General features: G+C 46.9%; 1 protein-coding gene across 3 annotated transcripts in view; it reads right to left on the reverse strand.

Annotated features, from left to right (window-relative positions):
* PRKG1 (protein kinase cGMP-dependent 1) overlaps positions 1 to 23,578 on the reverse strand; it is a 365,655-nt gene that overhangs the window by 19,114 nt on the left and 322,963 nt on the right. For 2 of the 3 annotated variants that reach the window (XM_066191714.1, XM_066191713.1), the window contains exon 10: positions 8,091 to 8,187. In XM_066191714.1, coding sequence (XP_066047811.1) covers positions 8,091 to 8,187 — 97 coding nt within the window. Of the gene's footprint in view, positions 1 to 8,090; positions 8,188 to 8,282; positions 8,579 to 23,578 lie in introns of those variants that run through there. The other variant, XM_066191715.1, reaches the window with a different exon arrangement.

Genomic DNA, 23,578 nt, shown 5'->3' on the forward strand with positions numbered 1-23,578 from the left:
CTTTCTTTTGGTGGGAATCCAAATTTCTTGGCTTCCCACCGGACCTGTCCATGTGGTGATGAACAAGCACCACCACTGCCCCCCAAATTATTTTACACCAAAGTCTTTGCATATCCCAGTCAGATTCTCCAGATCAGATCTGTTCGCTTTCAGCCTGTATTTTTTAATGTTAGCTGGTCCACACACAAAAATAATTAAGAAAGCAGCTCCAAGCACCAAAATTGAGCATTTCTGGGTTGATTTGGGCATCAAACAATAAAAAAGGACAATATTTAGCACTCTAAATTCACTTGAAATTCCTACTTTTTTAATGTTAACCTGTACCAGGCATCAGTGTGAAAACAAACCCAACAACCTGGTGGAGACTCAGGAGAAGAAATTCCAATACTACAGAACAAAGGGTGCTGGGAATAAATCCCAGTGGGTCCCCTTATTTAATGCCACGGATTTTGACCAACTAATTTTTGTTCCTCTCATGAAAAAGAGAGATTTTTTTTTTATTTTTTAAACTTTTGTTACTATTTTTTCAGGGATAGAGAGCCCGGGGAAGTCTCTTGCTTTTCTACACTTCCAAGCAAGTCAAGGGAAGGAAGGAAATTTCCAGGAGGAAGAAGGCAAGGGGTTTATTTGGTGTTTGATGATGTCCTTACTGCTGCAAATAATAAATATAGAAAAAGCAGTTGCAATTCTTATTATATGAAATTTATTAATATATTAGAATAATCAAGATAAATTATTGAATAAATTGAATAATTAATAATATATTAATTGTTATAATAATTGTTATTAATATCTCAATATACCAATACATTAATATATTAAATATAGAACAGGCAGCTGCAATTAGCTCAGGCAGGGCTTGGACCTGATGCCACTGGAGAATTTAGATCCATTTTCCAATTCCCAGTCCTTTGGAAGGCAGAGGATTTGTGGGAATTTGAAACCACAGAGGGATTAATGTGCATTAATTAAAAGTGCTGATGCACCAGAGCTGTACAGGTACAGAATCCAAGGGCTCTTTTTTGGATCACCTGGAAAATGAGCCCTGGAGGTTTTTCCCTCTTTTCTGCTCTGCTCTCTGCCAAAGGTGACTCTGAGGATTATTTTATGATGTAAAGGTGGAAAACTCCAGGTCACTTCTATTATTCTTACCAAGAACAGTTTTTAGTATTAATCCTACGTTAATTAATACAAAAATGCCCCCGTGTCCAATCCCAATCTCATTCCAAAATTTGAAAAAAAAAAAAAAAAAGGTAGGAGTCACCTGGGTTTTTTTTGTTTAAAAAACACCAAATATGATTAATCTTGAGAAGATGAGAAGGGGTTGCTAAGGAAACCCCATCCTTCAATCCTGAGGGAAAAACCAGCCCAGGGAGCCACAGGAACCACAAGGAGTTTGGGTTTGAGCTCAGAAGGTGAGAAGAAAAAATTAATAAAAGCTGGTTTTTATTTTGCTTAGAGATTTAAAATGTATATAAAATATATGTTGCATATATATGTGCACAGCTGATATAAATATGGAATATGCATGGATATAAATGCAGTGGAAGGTGTCCCTGCCCATGGAATGGGATGGGCTTTAGGGTCCCTTCCAACCCAAACCACTCTGGAATTCCATGAGCAAAGAAAGGCAGGGAAAAAGGAGAGATGCAGCTTCTCATGTCATTGTTTCACAGGATCACAGCTGGCTCCTCCTGTTGGAACCACTCCAAAGTCCTTCCTTTGCTTTATGGTTTTAAACTTCTGCAGCTTCCAGGACACACAGAGCACTCCAGGCCTGATTTTTGTCTGGTTTTTAACGCTTCTACAGAAATAAATACGGTTTTACACCTTGGTGCTTTCTCAGGCTGGCTGGGAAAATGGGCATTGAAGAGATGAAATCCAGAGCTCAATAGAAAAGAGGAAAAAGAGCTGTGTGTTTCTTATCCTTCCTCCTTCCCTGCCTGTATTCCCTATAAATCACCCCTATGTGTGTAATATACAGACTGCAACTCCAGCAATTCCTGTGCTGATCCAATCCCAGCTGACCTTGGGAAAGTGGAAACTTTCATAAATATTTACCAGGACGCAGAACAAGCCCCCAGAGAAGGATTTATCTCCGTGACTGAACATTACAGGATATTTCCAAGGGATGGAGTGAGAGGACACAGGGAATGGCTTCCCACTGCCAGAGGACAAAGCTGGATGGGATATTGGGCAGGAATTGTTCCCTGGCAGGGTGGGCAGGCCCTGGCACAGGGTACCCAGAGCAGCTGTGGCTGCCCCTGGATCCCTGGCAGTGTCCAAGGCCAGGTTGGACATTGGGGCTTGGAGCAGCCTGGGATACAGGAAGGTGTCCCTGCCCATGGCAGGGGGTGGAACTGGGTGGGCTTTGAGTCCACTCACCACAGTTTCCCTCTGTGTCCCTCTGAACCTCCACAACAACGAAGATTCCGAGGGAATTTTGCTTCCTGTGGAATTCTTCCAAAAGAAAGGAAGAAGTTGGATATCTTTTGGCATCCTTTGTCTATCCCTTAATGCATGCTCCGCTGAAATGTGGCGATTTCCCTATCACATTAAATAAGAACAGACTCAACAGCAGCACTTTGGGAGCTGAATTCCAAGCGCTTCCAGTGCTTGCTGGGCATTCCCAAGGTCCTGCATTTTCCCTGTTTCCCAGGTCAATCAGTGAAACCAACAAAGATAGCAGCAGCTGTTGTTGAGAGCAGCGTTTGGAAGCTGATCTATCCTGATAGGAGAGGAACTGCTGCACACACAGAGCAGTGACTGCTCCAGTCCCAGCCTGCTTTTCCTACTGAATGGATTCCTCTTCTCCCAGGATGGAAAAGAATTCCCCATAATCAGCTGGGGGAGGTCGGGCTCTGCTCCCAGGGAACAGGGACAGGCCAAGAGGAAACAGCCTCAAGCTGTGCCAGGGGAGGCTCAGCTTGGACAGCAGCAGGAATTTCTGCATGGAAAGGGTGCTGAGGCCTTGGCAGGGGCTGCCCAGGGAGGTTTGGAGTGCCCATGGCTGGAGGTGTCCAAGGAAGGGCTGGAGGTGGCACTCAGTGCTCTGGGCTGGGGACAAGGTGGGCACTGGGCACAGCTGGGACTCCATGGGCTGGGAGGGATTTTCCAGCCCAAATGATCCATAAGGATTTTTAGGGGACTTTCCACTTCCCCTTAAGGCCAGACTCAGTCTCTCCTGACCTAAGTTTGGAGAGAAATCATAATTTGCATAACCTAATTAGATTCCCATTCCCTACCACAAGCCCAACATTAATTTAAGGTTGGCTACAGAACACGCTGTGCTGGGTTAGGCTGGAAAATAGTTCAGAATTAAATAAACCTCACCTAAGACATGGCTCAGGGGGGTTGTGGCTGCTCCTGAATCCCTGGAAGTGTCCAAGGCCAGGTTGGACAGGGCAGCCTGTGATAGTGGAAGGCGTCCCTGCCCCCAGCAGGGCGTGGAATTTTGGAGCTTTAAGGTCCCTTCCAACCCAAACCATCCTGGGATTCTGGGATTTTAGGAAAAGATGGAAAGAAAAATCATGGAGTAAAAATGAAGTCTACAAGACACATTGTAGGCTGAATTTCAAAGGATGAATCCTTGAAAGTTAATTCCAAGTGGGCAGCAGGGTGGAAACTGTCCATGACAGTGACCTTAATTTTTTTGGAGTAATCCAGATTCCACTGGTTGGGAAAGCACTACATTTCCTATCCCAATTGGAGCACTATGGGACTCTATTGGAAAATTATTTGTAAAATTATACACTAAGAAGACACTAATAAAAGAAAACGCAACTATTTTTAATCAAATACTCAACTGTGCCAAACCCCTTTAACTCCACATCCTGGTCCCTGCACTGAAAACTGATTTTTATTGCTTGACAACAAACACAGCCAAGTGTTTTTTATGAGTAAAGGGCAAAAATTGGTCAAATATATTAAAATATATTAAAATTTCTGTCTTCCTATAAAGCCCAGAGGTAAAAAATAATTTTACAGAAATGTCTGGAAGCAAAAGGCTAAAAAGGAGAGAGGAATGTCAAGGGTTTCATGCATAAAATCATTCCAAGGCAAAGTAAAGAGAGGAAGAAGGATTCTATGGCTAAGATATGTGGGAAATGGAAAAACTCCCTCCTGTGGGATCTTGGAAATATCAAATGGAGCTAAACTCTAACAATCCCACACGTGATCCTGCTCTGCTTCCCAGTTTGGATTTGTCTGAAATATAAAACCTATTCTGATGTTTAATTCCTGCCGGAGCTGAAATCTCTGGCTCAGCTCGTATCCTGATCCAGCCTCTGCCCGGATTTGATGGGCTCCCAACACATCCCACCTTTCCAAACTTTGCCAAGACCAATCCCATGAACAGACAAGCCCTAGGATGTGTTTCCATTTACAAAGGATGCATTTACTTTCAACAAGAATTCAAAATCCAGGGAGAATTAAAATCCAGCCCTACAGTGGTCCAGCCTCATGTGGCTGTGTGATAAAAGTAAACATCCTGCATATGCTGGAGAAGGGAATATGCTGCAAAAGTTGGGAAGGGATGGAAAAAAAAAGGTCAGATCATCCCCAGGATTTTGCTGAGCTCAGAAAGAGTGACGTTGTCAGATGAGTTTAGGATTTCCTTGGGTACCTGATCTCAAATCCCTCACTGAAATCCCCAGATCTTCCCCCTTCATAGCAACCAAAAGATCCATTCTTTCCAAAGCCAAAAAATTCACGGAATCCTGGTAAAACTGAGGCTGGAAAATTCCTCCCAGCCCATGGAGTCCCAGCTGACGCCCACCTTGTCCCCAGCCCAGAGCACTGAGTGCCACCTCCAGCCCTTCCTTGGACACCTCCAGCCATGGGCACTCCAAACCTCCCTGGGCAGCCCCTGCCAAGGCCTCAGCACCCTTTCCATGCAGAAATTCCTGCTGCTGTCCAACCTGAGCCTTCTCTGGCACAGCTCAAGGCAATTCCTGACAATCAAACCCCAAAATTAGGAGATTTCCAAGAGAAAAATGATCTTTCCAATAAAAAGCTTTGCAATAGCTAGGAAAAGCAGCTCGCTTGGGAATTGGAAATTGGACACTGTTGGAAATTTCCACCAATAAATATCTGGATTCTGCATCTGTCAGGCTATCAGAAGACAATTGCAGCGTTTTTTTCCCTCATTATCTAATTAATTCACTAATGGCTTTGTTTACAACACAGGCTGGAGGCTGGAAGAGATTTAATTGCACTTCAGAAGCTGGGGCCAGATTTCTCTTAAAACACAAATAAACCTGAAAAACTCCATCGTGTCCACTTTGTACAGAGCCCGTAAAACTCGGCTGGAACATTTTATGTGCATGTTTTTATTTGTGTCTTTAGAAATCTCCATATTGCAAAGGAATTTTGCTTTTTGAGGCCAGAAGAAGTGCAGAGGGCATGGATGAGATTTTCAGTCTCCCTGTGCTCAGCCATCACCTACAGGAACTAATTCCATGGAAAAATGACTCCAATCCCAGATATTTAGCTACTCCGATATATTTATTCCAGAGTTGTCAAAAATAATCTTGATTTCAACCCAGAAGAACTGCCCTGGGGCAGATGCTCAGGAGCACAGGACTTGAGTGAAAAGGAAATTAAAGAACAAAGCCAAGAGCGATAAAGGTCAGCAGAGATGATTTCTGAGGGCTGGGGATGCCTGCCCTCCATCACTGTCACGTGAGGTGACATTCCCTATCCCAGTGGCACCTGAAATTCCTGTCTTCCTAATGTTAATCCTGGATCCCACCATAGGAGATGCTCAGCTGACATAAAACAGGGAGGCTGAGCTGTAAAAAGGAGTGGATGCATCCCAAAAAGCCCGCTCCTGCCATTTGCTGTGGTTTCTCCAACTCTGGATGGGTTATCCCTCAGGAAAAACCTAGACAAAAGTCGATTACAGAGCCCAGTTTGGGATGAAGAGGAGCATCCACAAGGAAGTTGGAAGAGGCACCAAAAAACTGAGCAAACAACACTCATTCCAATGCTTTGGAAATTTTTTTCCTGAGATGCATAAAACAAAGCTGCCTGGAAAAGCAAGACAAAAGGGGATTTCCATGTGCAATATCCATGGCATTGGAAATATATTTCAGGCTGTCTGACCTAAAAGCCAAATCCTCGTGCCTGGATGCATGGAAAGGGAGACCTCTCCAAGGCACCAGCATTCCCAGAGGTGTCTGGAAAACCACATCCAATGGGAATGTTATTTCTTCTTGGCCAATCCCAGCCCCAGATATTCCAGTTTCCAGCCACCACGAGCTGCCCTCTCCAGCGGTGACGTTCTGAGGCTTCATGCCCAAAGCTATAAAATTCCTTTTCCTTGCCATGTCCTTCACTTTTTTGATCCATTTTACTCCTGGAAAGCACAAAAACTGAATATTTTCCAGGAACATTCCTGCACTTCCATAATCAGGCAATAAAAGAGCCAATTTCTACAATATATTTTACATTCTTAGCCCGAAGTAATAAACCATATTTTTAATAGAGGAGGTGGAAGCATGAGGCAGCAATTCCAGGCTCAGTTTTGACAAATGGAGTATTTTCATGGCTTTGTAACAAAATTTCCTTCTGTAGTAAAGAAAACCAGCAAAATCTGGTGTGTTGAGCTACATTTTTAAATATGCTTTATCTGTGTGCAGTTCAGTGTCAGTTAAGAGCTACAAAAAAACGAGCTCATCCAGCATTTTCCTGCTCAGGAGAGGGGCACCCACCCCTGAAGAAAACCTCTGGGAATGTTGTTTTTTTGGGGTTTTTTGGGGGTTTTTTTTGTCACCCTGAAGCTGCCACAGGCAGGGGCCTGGCCATGGCCACCAGTGAGGCTCCCACCTGCAAACCTTCACAGAGACAAACCTGTGCACCACCCCGGGAACACCTTGAGGTTGGCAAAACCCCTTAAAAATGAACCCAAAACCTTCACAAGGCTCAAACCAAGCCCCAGACTGGTGGGTCCCTCACTATGGGGTGGAGAAGCCAGATGTTAATTTTGGAGGCAAATCCCTGGTGTCAAGAGAGGATGGAGGAACTTCAAGAGAGAGGCTGAGCACAACCTCCTGCTCCAAAGCATCCTCAGCAGGTGACTCCTTCAAAATACTCATAAATTAATTATTCATAAACAAAATAATCATACATTAAACCCCAAACCCCAGGAAGGGACCAGCATTCCCACAGACACTCTCTCCTCCACAGGATTTCACATCCACCCAGGAAAAGTCAGGAATGAACCACAGGGAAGAGAAAGTTGAGCTTTGCGCACCAAATTTACTCTTTCCATCATGAACAACCACCAAAACCACCTCGCTTCGCCCGTTTTCCAATTCCCAGCTGCTTTCAGGAACTGGAGTTGGGGGGTGGAGGCTTCCCTCTGGTTTTGTGGTGGCAACAGTAACTCTGTTCCCCTCCTGCCCGGACTTGCAGGAGTTCCTGACATACTGCAGGAGTGTCCGGTGTCCGGAGCTCCTCCCTGGTGTAACCCAACTCCCTCTTCCTACTCCAAGGTTTTGCGTTGCCTTGGTGTTACAAACAGGTCGCCTCTCGCTCGGGCTCTGCTTTAAAGAAGACCACAGAGCTCCAAAACCAAGCAGAGCAAAAAGCAGGCTCGGGTTTTGTCTTTTCTCTACAGTTCTGCACAGGAACAGGCCCTCCCTGGGATGTGTTGTTCGTGGGTCAGCTTTGAGGACGCCAAAGTGCAACCACGCTAGACCTGAATAAAAAAACGTGGAGGAGAGGCTTTCTGCTGTTACTCTGGATCTGGTTAAATAAGATTTTAGGTTGCTCTTCCAATCCCAGCACTCACCCAATTCTCCAGGTTGTTTTTAAAAGGCCATAAATCAATGCCATAAACCACTTAAGAGAGAGAGGAGATGCATGCTCCTCTCTCAGCCCAGGACATAAATCCTTCTTGGCTACTGCAAAGCATTTATTTATTGGTACATTTCTTATTTCTCAGGAAATGTAAGTCAGCTTTCTTCACTATATAACCCCAGCAGATCATTTTTCTCAGGGTTACTGGGGTGTAATAACAAAGAAGATTAAGCCTTTAACACAGCAGATGTTTTAGGATGTCATACAAAGAAGAAGAGGTCACCTACCAGCTCCACTCTCCCGAACCCTCCGACGCCCAGGGTGTCGATGATGTTGAAATCCGACAGTTTCAGGTTGGCAAAGAAGGCAGCTTCGGCTTCATATCTGGAGGTTTTGAGGCGAAAAAACGGAAATTTCTTAGAGGTGCAAACCTGAGCAGCGCATGCCCCCGAGCTGTGGGAGCCTGGGCCAGCCTTTACCTGCTGCACTTCCATCTCAGCTCTCAAAACTGGCTTTTAGCTCAGCATTCTGCTGTTCCCAGCCCCAGCATGGCTCCGGAGGGCACGGTTCTCCAAGGGGGAAGAGCAAACTCCCCTACTGAGGGTGCAAAGCAAACGCCTGGCACCGCAGTCCAGCTCCCAAGGCTACAGCTGAGCACTTTCTATCCATCTTCTCCTGGGTAGGGTTTGCTTTTAAATATTTTGGTGTCTTTAAGGGTTTTTGGAAGATAAAAGTCTTTCCTAGGAGTTTCTCATATCCACAGGCTGGCAGCAGTTTCTATAAATGTTTATTGGAAGTGGCAGGATCACTAAAGGTCCCTGGAGAGAAATCCCAGCCAGGTTTCATGAAATCAGATCTGATAAGCTGCAAATGCCTGAAATGAATGACTTCAGTCACACATCAACATTCCTGTAAGGATATCTTCACTTGTTCTCCTCCTATAAACCCACTCAGAGCAGCCATCCCAAGCCAGGACGTCCCAAAATCCCAATGCTCCCTGTTTATCCCATGGCCAACTGCCCCACAACACCAAGCCCCTGAGTATGGAACACACAACTCCAATCCATGCAAGCCTGCCAGAATCAGCTTCCTGTGCCTATCCACGACCATGATTCCTCCAAAATAGCGCCTTGTTAAGGTTTAGGGTATTTTTAGAAAGGCTTGGAGGGGAAATGGACGAGCAGGATCCACCCCTCCCATGAAATGTGACATTTGGCTGCCAGAGAGTCCCTGCGCGTGTCCGACCTTTGGCTGAGGGTGACTTTATGGGAAAAGAGTGGGCTGGACTATGGAGGGAGGCCTGGAGGCTGCAGGGCTTCATTTCAGCTGGGATAGCTTGCAATTAACAGTGGGGCATAATCACTGCAGGCTTCACTCGTGCAGGGTAACAGCAGTGGGAAGAGGAGCCACCATCCCACTCCCACAGCCACCTGGCCAGCTTTGGGACATTCCCACCCTGATTATTTCATTAACAGCATGAACTGATTAACTCACAGATTTCCTTCAAGCCACCTCCTCTGCTCTATTTAAAAACTCAATGCCAGTGGTGGGGGGAGAGAGCAAAACTCCATTATTTGCCAAGTGAAAAGGGAAACCTAAAAATAGGAGTCCAACAATGTGAAAGGTCACATCGCGAAGCCCCAAATCTGAGGCAGCAAAGCACAGTTCTCTCCCAGGGGGTGCTGTCAACAAATGGCTTCATTGCTGCTTTCTTTTTTATGCTGTCACCAGATCCTGTTGGTGACCTTACTCCTGATGCATCTGACTTTTGGAAGCCAATCAGCACGGACAGCCCACTGTGAACTTGGGATAACCTTGAGTGCCACAGCTGCTCATTGATCCCTACATGCTCATCACAAGGTGAACGCTGAGCTGGCACTAAAAAGGGATTTAAATGTCCCCTTTCAAAGCACAGCACAGCCATCCTTTCAGGAGTGACAGAGCAGCGAGCGCCTCTCATTTCCACGATGAATGTACGGAGCAGTTAAATACCTTTAATGATTTCTAATTGCCAGGAAGATGAAATCCCAGAGGGGAAAATTTCCTGCCAACGCACAAACAGACGTAAAATTTCAGGGCCAGGGTCACACAACAATTTGGGTTGGAAGGGACCTTCAAGACCATCTGATTCCAACCTTCCTGCCACGGGCAGGTACACCTTCCTGGATAAGGAAGCTGAAATCTTCTGGATTTGCATTGGAACATGTCAGAAAACTATTATTTTGCTTGCAAAAATATTTGCTGCATTCTTGGGATTGCTTTTGGAAATCCCTTGGCTAATTCCCTCTGCCACACACCTTGGATGGAGTGAGTGCATACAAGTGCAGCAAAGCAGATGAGACAAACTGGATGCATTTTTTTCTAAATACAGCGCAACAAGCCTCCAAACCCCAAATGAAATGGCAAAAATACGCCGTGAAAACAAAGCACAGGTAAAATCAAGCAAACAAGCCCTTCCCATGCCCACTAACAGCAGTCCCACTGGAACTCTGTTTTGTTCCCAGCTACAGAAGTCCACGTCCACTTAAACACCAAATTCCTATAAACTAAGTCCTTATGCATTCCAAACCTGCTAAGCTGGAGGATAAATATCTTCAACAAAAAGATGAAAATACAAATATTCCCAAGCTAAATCAGAAACCAGAGCTATGATCCTCATCATGAAGTTTAGAATTCCTTCCAAATTCCTGAGGCTGAGCGTGCTGCTCCCTGAACAGAAGCTCCCAAAATTCTGCAGCATGAGCTCTTCACTGGACAGAACCACAGCAAAAAATCATCTGTGATGTTTGATTTTATCACCTCCCAAAGTACAGAAGCCCTTCCAAGGCACTGGGAGGGCAGTGCTAAGGAATACAAAAGTTGATATATTAATATTTTTCTGTAGGAAAACGTTCAGTTCTGGATCAGGATTAAAGAATCTGCAGCAGTCAGGAATGTTTGGGATGTTCATAGGGCGGCTCAGGCTGGAAGGGACCACATCTGGTGCCACCTCCGTGCTCCAGCAGGGCCATCCCAGAGCCCAGGGCACAGCATTGTGCGCACACAGCTCTGCCACAGCCCCAGGGAGGAGCCCCCCCAGGCCGTGTGGACAATGTGTTTGGGGAAGCATTTCCATAGAACAGAGGTGGGATGAGAGTAGGGACAGTTTGACCCCACTTGTGCAGGATGAGGTGGGAATCACTCATCCCTTTAAAGGAACAAATCCACCTGTGTAGTCCTGGTTTCATGCCTGAGATGTTTTGGTTTTCTGAAATTCTTTTCCCAGGGAATTTTCTGTAAACAGGAGCAATGTTTTTGTAAACTGTACCTATGTTTTCATTCCTTTTCCTAGGAGAGACTTCTTCTTGATGTCCCTCTGGTCTCCAATCAGATTGGTCTGTGTAAAATAGTATATAAGGGAGACACATCCCAAAGATAAAAGAGTCATTTTCAGTCTTCTGAAGTTCGGAGTCTGTGTCATTGTGGTGTAAAACAGCGTCACACCTGTGCCAGGGCAGGGCGTTTTTCTCCACTTTGGAGATGCCACAACATCATGCCATTCCTCTTTAATCAGAAAGGCAGTTTTATTGCAAATCCCAGCCTTATGCCAGTGCTTGGAGACTTTCCAAATAATCAAATGCTTTTCTGACCTCTGGAAGAGTTCAAATTCCTGAATTAATTGATGAGAGGAGTACTGGGAGGACGCCTTGGAGGCACAACTGGTATCACAGGCACGTTCAGTGACACGTTGGAGCTGGGCAGACACGAGGCCTGAACTTTCTGCACTGGGATTTCTGGGCTTGTTTGTCTCCAGTTGAGTTAGCAGTAATTAAGGTAGAGCCCTTCCCTGGATATTTTGGTAATTGTGCTGCTCATCCCAGGTCAAAATGCCTGGAAAATCATAGCTGGAAGTGCACAAAAAGAAAAGATATAGGGAACGTGTGATCCAAAAGCAACAAAAGTTGTCTTTAAAAGAACAAACAAGTCTGTTCTTTAATGAAGAGCTTTTAAAATGAAGGCTGAGCTTTCAACAGGAGCCGGTGGGGCACCAGGAATCAGCTCCCAGTGTGCTCCTAATGGGACTTTTTTGCTTATTGAAGCAGGTTTTGGTCACCTACTGGCACCAGGCCAACCTCGGCAGAGCTCACAGCCCACTTCTGGAGCTGACAGCAGAGTGGGACCTCAGCGAGCAGCACAGGAGATGTTCAGGTCTGAGCTAGGCAGGAGCATCCTGCAAAACCTCCAAGCTCTTCTCCAACATTTCCTGTTACTCTAAATGGCAGAAAACCTCCTGAAACCTCCCCTGGAAGATCTGGGGCTTGGGAACACTGCTCCTTTCCCCGCCTCCAAATAAAATACCAGTTCCTGAGGAGCTGCCTTGCCTCAGCCTCCTCTTGGGCAGGGACAGGAACCACGTACAAGACACCTGAGTAAATCAGGGGGCTCAGGAGGAAATTCCATCTTCCAATATTCCAGTCCTTTGAAATGGCAGTGCAGGAGCCACAGCCCACATGTGAATGCAACGCAGAGCCCAAGGGGAGAGGAAATCCTGTGACTCCTCACACAGCTGGAGGTTTCCCAGCATTTAAATGAGGCACTGCCTCCTAGGGTGATGATTGCTCTGAGAGATATTTCAAGCTTTGCCTCCTAAAACGATGAACAACAACAAAAATAATGAAATAATCGAGTTACCCAGGCAGCTGATAAACGAGAAAATGTGAGGAGCAAAGGTTTGCAATTACCCAACTGCTCAGCTCTGCTGAAGTAGCTCCTGATTCCCATCCTAACCGTGTTGGGAAACATCAGACATCTGTTAGCAAACTGTCATCTCCAGAGAAAACTTGGCTCCTCTCCACCTGCAGGCTGCCAGCCAGCCAGGAATTGCAACCAAATGGGAACCAACCACCCTGATCCGAGCAAATTCCACCAGTTTGGGGGGTAAACCCAGAATTTGGGAGTCCTCCCCACTGACAGACACCAGCTTTGTTAAACAAGCAGCCTTTTATTTGTTTTTTTGTTCAGCCTGGTCACTACCTCACCCATCACTGAGGAAATGCCTTCCTGAAGATGGAAATTACAGAATTCCTGCAAAAACTGGGAAAAATGGAGCTGCAGCACCTGGATGGTGATGGTCAGAGCCAGCCTGCAAGGAGACATGATGCACCTGGGAACTTCCCAAAGATCCTTTCAGGAAAAGCTGGCATTGGGAAGGACAAAGGCTCTGAGGAAAAGCCCAGCTCTTTGCCTGTTTTCCTGTCCATCACAAACATTACAGAACCGGGAATGAATTCGGCTGTTCTGTTGAACAGCTCACTCACAAATTCAGATCCCCAAGGGATTCCAGGACATCTCCATCAATAATTTCTGCCTGGGATTAGCTACCCTAATGCCAATTCAGCCCAGGGAGGGATGGATGCTACGGTGTCACCCACTGATCCTGGCTGCTCAGAGAGGATTTATTTCCAGATGAGGATTTTCTGCCCTGCCCCAAGGAAGACCAAGAAGGAGAACATCAAGCTCATCTTCTAGTCTCTTTTTTTTTTTTTTTTTGAATTGCAAACCACACTGAAAGAGTGCAAGGGTGGATCTGTGGATGGATCCAGGACAAACAAATGGGAATAATAACCCAAGTATTCCTTAAGTCAGGTGTCCTCCTTCCAGCCCATCCTTCTGAAGTGGCTTTAACTGCTGATTTAGCTGCTCCTCTCACTGTCTTCCACATCTGACACCTTCAAAAATCCAAACAAAAGAGCCTTTTCCTTGGGATTTTTAAAAGCCACGTGCTGGTGGTTCCATTGGGTTTGAAGCTGCAGCTGCATGGAAAAGAAAGGCTGGATTTCTTTTCAAGTCCATGTTTTCAGGGCTGGGAATTTCTCTTGGAAGCCCCAGCACCTGAACTCACAGCCTTTCACATCAGAAAACGGCACACCCCCTGCTTCATATTTTCTTACAGAAAGGGAGCTTTGAGTGGCAGGTAAACAAGACATTAAAGCCATGGTATCTCTAGCTTCCTCTGGAAGGGGAAGGAGATCTGAAATTAAAAATATAGGGTCAAAAAATTCACAGGTTTATTTGTCCCCTCCCCTTTTACAAAAGCAAATCACTTTTCAGTGAAAGCTCAGCACCACAAACACGGTATTTTGCTCTTGCAGCAAGCTGAGCTCATCCCAAGTTGGTTCAGTAGTTAAACAACGAGATTTGTTGGAATTATGGGGCTTTGAAGACTTGGATGTTGCACAGATCTCAGCCAGAATTGTAACTGAACACACTGAAATGCAGCCAAAGCAGCTCAGAAAGTGCTTCTCCTCATCCAGGCTCTTTGAAAAGTCTGGATTTTCTGAAGTGAGTTTTGTTGAAGCCCTAAATGTGCCAAGAGATCGGTGATATCTCATCAAACACCTTGTGCTGCTGGGTTCAGGGCCTCCCACTCCACAGTGGGACCTCATCTGAGAGAAAACCCCTTCAAATGCAAATTCCACCCTTTTGCCCCCAGATATTCATGTAGGATCCTCTCCTCTTGTAACACAGAGAAGTGCATCACTCCATTTAAAACTCCCAACGGCCCCCAGGAGTCTGAGCTCCCAAAATTCCAACCCTCTTCTCCCCAGTTCCAGCACCCATGCTGTGGAGTTGTCCATTTACATATCCACAAGATGCTGATGGGCCAGAAAAAGCCACAATTTTGGTGGAAGAGGAAAAAAAAAAAAAAAAAAAGAAAAAAAAACCAGGATAGAAAATGCCAACTGATGGGAGCTCCATAGAGATCTGAGCCCAAGGGCTCTCAGGAGAGCACAAGGAGGGGGTTTAGGGAACCCAGTCCCTGATTTTCTCTGGAAGTCACAGGGAGGTCACCATGGAAATGCGTATTTGTTTTCCAGATGCACATGTTCATCCTGAACTCCTGAGGAAACAGCTCCATGCTTCCAAAAGGACTCTCCCCACCTCCTTCTCTGGGAAGTGCTGGATTCAGCAATGTAAAACAACATTTGTACAATTTCTCATGCCAAAAATGTCCTGAAATAGTTCAAACAAGACACCCTACAGAACAGTCTGATTAAACTCCCCAGATTTTAATCCATTTAAATTAAAAGGGGCGGAGGGAGGATGTGGAGTATTCCTTCCTCTGGTGGAGTTTCCTGCTCTGTGCAGTATTAAAGGATATTGCTTAAGGACGGGGGTTGTTCTTTCACTTTTCCCTCCCCTTTTCCTGGTCTTGTGCTTTAACTCTGGATGATTTTAGCTGGAGGCCAAAGAAACGCCTCATACCACATTCTATCCTGGCCCAGGGAACAAAATCCTAAGTAAAAGCAGAAGACCTCTCATGGCACCTCAAATGCTGCACTCAGATCTTGCCGACCTCATTCTGTGGGAGCGCTCAGCCCCCGACTCCTAAAGGGCTAACACAAAGGCAGTGGAAAATAAACTTCCCACAGTGATCTTTAATGCCCTCGAATAATTTAGAAGGGGGGGAAAAAAAGGAGTATTTTGGGCAGGAAGGAGACAATTCCCTGAATTCCCTCTTTTCTCCTCATTAGCTTCGGATTCAAGAGTTTGGGTCTGTAGACAATAAAATCTCTTTGGAAAAGAAGGCATCGAGGGTTTTTCTTTTCACTTTTTTGAGGTGAATTCAGAGACAATACCTGCAGATCCCTTGGGGATTTTTTTTCCTTTGGAAAACACCAAGGGGGAACCCAAGCTGCTGTGGGTACTCAGGAGAACAAGAATTTTGCATTAAAATTCCAAATGAACTTTTCAAGGCCAATAAATCCCAGCTACCAAACTGGATTCCAAGGTACCACTGAACAACACCAAAGGGATTTTAGGGAAAGTTGTTGGGATTTGTTGGGAAAGAGCCTGGGCTCCACCCTTGGAAAGCCAGACATGATCTCAAGGAAAGCTCAGTCTAACTACAGCTTGAAGTTGCTCAGGTCACAGTTGTGCTCTACGAAATCTCCCCAGCTAATTGCAAAGTGCTAATTAGACCCCAGAACCCCCAAAACAGCTCAGCTGAGCATGTCATCTCCAAGGAGCCCTTTTTGACTCCAGTCTCCAGGCAGGACCGGCACGGGAAAAGGTCACCATGGCAACGGCAATGCTCACATTAAAAGGACTTGGTTGCAGCTTTCTCCTCTTAAATTTTTTAAGGAATGTGGGGAACAGATCAATAGGTTGATGATGTCAGGCACATTTATTTGTCCATCTCGCTGTGTTCACCATTTATTGTGCATTTCTTCAAGCCCCAGGGGTTTCAGACAACTCTGCCAGTGGTTTGCCCTCGATTCATTTTTCCAATGGCCCAAGTCCTCTGGGAGAAAATCCCTGGCAAGAGGGAATCCAGCCTGGAAGCTGCTAAGAGGCAGAGCTCTACCTTGAGAGAACTTGTGTTCCTTCTCAAAGGGCTCCTGAGGGGCCTTTCATGGAATCACAGAATGGTTTGGAATGGAAGGGACTTCAATGCTCATCCAGTCCAACCCCCCTGCCATGGCAGGGACACCTTCCACTATCCCAGGTTGCTCCAAGACCCATCCAGTCTGGCCTTGGACACTTCCGTAGATCCAGGGGCAGCCACAGCTGCTCTGGGCACCCCGTGCCAGGGCCTCCCCACTCTCCCAGGGAACAATTCCTTCCCAGTATCCCATCCATCCCTGCCCCCTGGCAGTGGGAAGCCATTCCCTGTGTCCTGTCCCTCCATCCCTTGTCCCCAAGTCCCTCTCCATCTCCCCTGGACCTCTTTAGGCACAGGAAGGGGTCTCTGAGGTCTCCCCAGAATTTTCTCTTCTCTGTTTCTGCAGCCTCTTTCAAATCATGGAATCCCAGGATGGCTGAGGCTGAAGGGAGCCCAGTGGGAACCTGGTGCCACCTCCTGCAGCGACAACCACATGATAGATAAGAAAAGATAAGCCAGGCCCAATTCCAAGTCCTACCCTTGGGAGAACCTCCTTGTAAGAGAAAAAACATGATGTCCTGTGATCTAACACTGCTGGAGAGGGGTGTTCATTTTTTCATATAAAAGCATCACTTAAAAAGTCACAAAAGGGAATTTGAAGATCAGCTGAAAGAGCTGATGAGGAGAATTAAATCTCAGCAGTGGCATGTGGTGATCTGGACAGAGCAAACACACCCAGCGTGGATCTAGGAGAGGCCAGCAGGAATTTGGAGCAGCTGAGTGGCAGCAGGAGCCAGGATATTAAAAGCAAGAGCACCCGTCAAATAAGAAGTCATTTCAAACAAATCAAGACAGAGGAGAGAAAAAAGAACCAAATCATGTCCAGTTGAAATGAAAAAACTCCGTAAGACAGAACAAAAAAAGCAAAAAACGACTTCAAAAGGCTTCAAACCAAATAATAAACCCTTCCTGGCCACAGCAGCAGCACGAGCCTGACCATGGGCTGTAGAGACCCTACAGAGACCCTCTGGAAAGAGCCCACCGAGGAGAACAAAGCCATGAGGGAAGCTCAGTGCACTTTTTACCCCTGGGCTCAACATGGAAAGTCTTGGGGAGACCCTCCCAGCACATCTTCCTTCCCGGGAAAGCTCCAGGGGAACCCCATTGAAGTGTCAGGAGGGGACCCAAGCCAAGCATGGGACCAGATGGGCCTCCCCCAGCACTGCTGTGTGACCTCCAGGATGGAAGCGGCTTTTTGATGGGATCCAGAGCCCTCTGGTCCCCTGAACACAACATCTGTCCTGACAGCAGCACTTGACACATGGATAAATCGGAGTTCTTTGGGGAAGAGCCAAGGCGCTTCCCAAGCCTACTGGAGCTCTTTGAAGGAGTCCCCAGGCACGTGGGAAGGAGAGATCTGCTGGATAGAGTTGGGTTGGATTTCCTAACGGCATCTGACAAGGTTGGAAAGGCTCTTGCAGAAAGGATCTAAGAAGAAAGGTCTGTGCACGGATTAAAAAAAAATAAAAGTTCAAAATAGAAAACGCCTGGCTCATTTTCCTAATGGAGGGAGTGCTCAAATCCCTCCTGTTGAACATCTTTAGGGATGAACTGGAAGAACAAGGAGGAGAAGTAAAATGACAGCATTGGTCAAGGGTATGAAATCACCAAAACCAGCAAACAAAAGCCCGAGGTGAAAAACTGAACAAGGAATTAAGGATGCTGAGGGACAAGGTGATACCTACACTTCAAATCCTGTAGGAGTGAAGTGAGGGGAAAAAACCCTCCTGCATAAGCGGGTGGTGATGGTCATTCATCTACTATCGGATTACACCCTTTTCTGACCCAGAGATGGGGCAACTGAGAGGCGTTTTAAAAACTTTTATTCCGTTATCAGCCCTCGCTTCAAAAGCTAAGGAGTAAGGTTGGAAAAGGTACTGGGAAGTGAGGGTGAGGTGCACGGATCTGGACTGGATTCTGTGCTAGGGGAAAAGACAACTCTGGCAGGAGATGATCAAAGTTGAAAAGGTCAGGGTGTGCCATGGAAAGCAGCTGCGCAGATCCAGGGAAGAGAAACCCACCAAGGAATGCTCAAATCTATCGACAGCAGGAAGTGCCTGAGTCCCAAACCACTGGAGACCTGAGGCTTCCAATTAACTAATCAATAATCACCTCTTTGCTCTTCTCCCCCTTCTAGACACCTGCTGGAGGGCACGGGAAGAGACAGGACCCAGCTGGATGCACCGAGGCACTTCCAACAGATCTGCGCAGAACTGCGATAAACTGAGAAACTCAAGAGCCCTCCTTGTAGTGTCTAAGAGCATTAAAGCCCAGAGCTGTGCTCCCCAGCCTGCCCTGGAAGCTGTTTGTGTCTTACATGGTGAGACAGGAGCTGCTCAATCTTACAGCTTGTCTTGACCAGATAAAAGGAAGCTCTTATCAGCCATTTATTTATTTAACACATGGCAGCCAGGCAAAGACAGAGTTCTCGCTGCTCTGCTGCTGCTGCTGCTGCACTGAAATTCACAGCAGGAGAAATCCCCAAGTCCTCGGAAAATATTGGAATTTTATCCTGTGCTAATCAGGAAGGGGTTAGAAAAACAAGGAGCCGAACAAACCACCTGAACTCCCGGGGTTGGTTGTTTTGGTTTTTTTTTACCTCGGGTAACTCCTTGACTGGGAGAGGATGCAAGCTGGCTCATTTGGGGAATCCAGGCACCAAATCCTGCACATCTCAACAGCATTCCTGCTTTTCTGCTGGAGCACAGTATTTCCTAAAACACCTCCCATGCACTCAGCTCGGTTTGGAGAAGGGCTTGTGCCATTCCAAGAGCTGAACTTGCACTGATGAGTGCTCGCCCAAAACCCCTCCAAGCCACCTTCCCAACACTGGAGTCTCACCCCAGCTCTGGGAAATGGAATGGAACACAGACACAGCAGCAGGGCCGGGGTGGGGAAGGCAGAGGGGACCAAGGGCTCCGGTACACAACACCAGGGCAGCTCAGAGGATTGGAGATCAAAACCTTCCCAAGGGTTTCTTCGCATCCCTTTGAAGGTTTCCATCCCTTATCCAGCACTTTCCCATACTTCCACTGGAGGGCAGGAATATCCCACGTTTCCAGGGATGACCCTTCAGCCCATTGCCACACATCCTTTAACAGCCCTAGGAAGGGGCCTTTGGGGACATTGGTGTGCCCCTCCACACTCTGATTTGGTTTCCCTCATGCTTTTATGGAGCAGCACCGCTTTTTTCAAAACATCCGAATTATTTTCCTCCAACAACCGCAGCATTCACAGTTCGTCCCCACAGCCATGCCTCCCCTCCCTGTGCTCTCTGCCTCCCTGCATCACCTGCACCTCTCCAGGGTCCCAGAATTTCCTGACACAATTTTTCTGTAGGCAGCACAGATACACTGGAATTCCGCACATTTGCATGGAGCAGGAGATTTACATTCTCACTGCATCCTCGGGTGACAAGAAAACCTTTTAGAGTATTTCTGGTTGGGATTGTGGGTGTCCAGGAGGACAGGAAGCTGTGCAGAGGGATCAGGCTGGATCCATGGGTCAGCAAGGCTGAGTGCCGGGAAGGGAAGGGAGCTGGGGAAGGGAATGGAGCCCCAGGAGAGGCTGAGGGAGCTGGGAAAGGGGCTCAGCCTGGAGAAAAGGAGGCTCAGGGGGGACCTTGTGGCTCTGCACAACTCCTGACAGGAGGGGACAGCCGGGGGGGTCGGGCTCTGCTCCCAGGGAACAGGGACAGGCCAAGGGGAAACGGCCTCAGGCTGTGCCAGGGGAGGCTCAGCTTGGACAGCAGCAGGAATTTCTGCATGGAAAGGGTGCTGAGGCCTTGGCAGGGGCTGCCCAGGGAGGTTTGGAGTGCCCATGGCTGGAGGTGTCCAAGGAAGGGCTGGAGGTGGCACTCAGTGCTCTGGGCTGGGGACAAGGTGGGCACTGGGCACAGCTGGGACTCCATGGGTTGGGAGGGATTTTCCAGCTTCAGTTATCCCAGGATTCTGTGACAGTTTTGCAGAGCTGACCTGGGCACCTCTGCCTTGTATTGTCCATATCTTTATTAGTGAAAACTCTTGTAAAGAGGAGAATAAAATTGATTTACTGTCTCCCACAATGGGACCTACGGAGGTTCCTGATGGGGTCATACTTAAGGCTGATCTGCTCGACAGAATTTATGTGGTTTGCAAAAGCCCTTTCCGAATGTTTCCCAGCAAAGACCATTAAAGACAGGAAGCTGCCAGGAGACTAAAGGAGAGGTCTTCTCATGGAGAAAGAACTGCTCTGGAGAGCAGAAGGCCACCACCTCTGACCCTGAGGCTGGGGCTGCTGCTTGGTGGAGTCAAAATTCAGATGGATAAAGGTTCCTAGGAGGTTTCTGTGAACATTCAGCCTCTCAGAGCAGCAGAAAAGAAACAGAGTGAACCAGAATGAGCTGCAGAAGGGCCTTGGGAAGAGCCTGACATAAGCACCTCAGTGCTTTTCCAATAAAGATTAAATCGAACAGAGATAGAAAAAAATAACCCAAACTTCAAATGCCAAAACCAGGCTCTGAGATGACGATTCCCCTCAAGACAACCCCAGGAAAGCTGCATGCCAGCTCCATGCTGATGGGCTAGAAGAAGGATAGAATGGCAGGGATCACCAGGAAAGAAGCAGGAAAACAGTCTGGCTTTATACAAACTACAGCACAACAGGAGTCATGGCTGAGCAAGCTGGGACTCTTCAGCCTGAAAATTGCCCATAATTCAGCATTTTCAAGACATATTTAGTAAGGGGAGACATCATTTCACTAAAATCCAGGGGTTTTTGGAGTATCTGAATGTTTAATACCTGGCATAACGCTGAACAGACCCTGCTCTAGGAACTCTTCTCCACATTTAAGTACCTGATTTTTACAGCCTAATTCGATGCTATAAATCCCCAGCGTCAGCTCCTTACAGGGGAGATAATTCCGCAGGTGAAGCTCTTCCCTCTCAGGCTCCTTCTCTGCCAGTTGTTCCCACAAGTTGGGAGAGAGCAGGACTGTGTCAGAGCTGGTTTTTAATGAGTTCTGGTTAATTTGCTTCCTCTCTTCTGATCTATTTCCTGATGTGGAAAATGAAGAGACACTGGAGATTTACCCTGGGACAGATCATCTGGGACAGAGACCTGGGATGTCTGGGATCAGGTCAAAGGCCCGTTCTTCTCCTCAGGAGAACAGGAAGCATGTGAAGAAGCAGAACAAGTGTGTGATGATATTCCCTGGAATACTCTGGGAGCCTTTGGAGGCTTGGTGAGCTCCTGGAGAGGTGTTGCAAGAAGGAGCAGAAGGTTGCACACCAAAACCACCCTCCTTGTGCTTTTCCAGCAGAAATCTCGGCCCTCCCAAGGGAATGATCCCTTTGTGTGAGCATTCCAGACAAAACCCAGACCACAGCAAGGATTTGAGCTGTTGGAGCGAGTCCAGAGGAGGCACCAGGATGAGCAGAGGGATGGAGCTGCTCTGCTGGGAGGAAAGGCTGGGAGAGCTGGGGGTGTTCAGCCTGGAGAGGAGAAGCTCTAACTGTGGCTTTCCAGTGCCTGAGGGGATTCCCCAGGAAAGATGGAGAGAGACTCTTCACAAAGGCTGTCACTTCTCCAGTGGTCAGCCTACACCAAACCTTTCCAAAAGCCCATTTATATTTTCAAAGGGGATAATCTCCACCTTTACAAGTAGGTCACCCCTGTCTCTTTCAGCATCTTTAGTAAACACCCAAACTCTACCTGCTGCTCGCTGAGAGGATGAAGGACCCAGAAACGTTTATTTTTTAATGTAACGAAACAAACCCTAACCAAGGGGTAAACAGTGATTCCTGGGGTTGAACTATACAGCCAAACATGTGGTTTCTGATGAAGATCATCTTCCTGCACTTCCCCTCTGCTAATGGCTCTGCTGTCACTTGAAACTCCCAGGAGAGCCTTAATGCCTCCTTCCTTTCCTGGAATTAGCAGTGGAGGTTTCAAATGAGCTTCCCTTTGACTGAAAATGAACCAGGGGAGGTCTGAACTCAGCTCTGTGCCAAACAGACGTAATTCTGTGAGATTTTCCTGTCAGGCACCTCAGCCTGAATAACACCAGGAAAGGCAGGAGGGGGGCAGAGCTCCTTTGTAAGCCTTACATGGGGATTAGGAATGTCTACATCCCTGAGGACTAAATCAAAACTGGCTTTTTAAGTAGGTGCCAATGTTTTAGCTTATTAAGGCACAAAATACGTGTTTCTCTGTTTATTTTTTAGCGGAGTGGGGTTTGAGGCTTTCTGTGTGAGGCCTTTTGACAGGTGGAAATACCACCTTTTGTGGTATTTCCAAAGCTGCAAGGGCTCCACACCCCTCCCCTGGATTCAGGGATGGGAGGATGAGGCAATTTCAGCCCAAGGGCTGTGAAAAATGGCTGTTCTCCTGGAGCCTCCAACATCAGAGGCTCTGCTGGTGTTGAGCAAGTGACTGTTGAACTCCCAGAACCATGGAATGGTTTGGAAGACACTTTAAAGCCCATCCAGTTCCACCCCCTGTCATGTCAGGGACACCTTCCACTATCCCAGGCTGCCCAAGCCCCAATGTCCAACCTGGCCTTGGACACTTCCAGGGGTCCAGGGGCAGCCACAGCTGCTCTGGGCCAACTGTTTCAAAAGCTTTTCTGTTGTTTGTATCCTCACCAAATCTGCTGGATTTTAAGCACAGAGCTCTTGGAAGATGAAAAATTCATCTTCACCTTGTTGACACTTTGCATTCAAAGCATCGCACCCACATTCTTCCAAGTCAGGTTGAAATGCAAACACAGAATCCTGTAAGTTGAAAAAGACTTGTCAGGTCATCAAGCCCAAGCCTCAGTCCAGCATCTTGTCCAGAATTCTCATCATAGTGCTACAAGGAATGTCCTTAAGGCGATTTTTCTAATTATTTCCTGCTCATTATTTCAGTTCATCTCCATTAACCACTGAGAGAAGCAGCAGATCCTGAAGGATCCCCCGGAACGGGTGACCTGGAGTGTGTTTCTCATGTACAGAATTGTACATGAATCACATTTCCACCTCATCAGCTGTAGTTAATTACACGAAAAAGAGAGGGGTTTGAAAAAAGTTTTAGTGGCACTGGAAGCACTCTGCACTAAAATAGCCACAAAGCCAAGCACCACAACCTGTTATCTCCTCCTCAATCCCAACTTTTCAGCATCACACCTGAATTTGCCAAGTAGAAAAGCGTAACTGAAATGTTTCAGCAAGGAGGGACTCGATGACTATCAACTCTCCTGCCTTGATTGTTCCCTTCCCAGTTTATTTGGCTCCAAGGTGAGTGTTTGTGCCCAGCAATTCAGCAGGAAAATGGAGTTGTGTTTTCCAAGACTTCTCCTCACCTCTTTATTCCCCACTGCTGTAACAGCCC

This window comes from Chamaea fasciata, unplaced genomic scaffold (genome assembly GCF_029207755.1).
Source record: "Chamaea fasciata isolate MVZ Bird 193981 ecotype frontalis unplaced genomic scaffold, bChaFas1.0.hap1 SCAF_9, whole genome shotgun sequence".
NCBI lineage: Eukaryota > Metazoa > Chordata > Aves > Passeriformes > Sylviidae > Chamaea > Chamaea fasciata.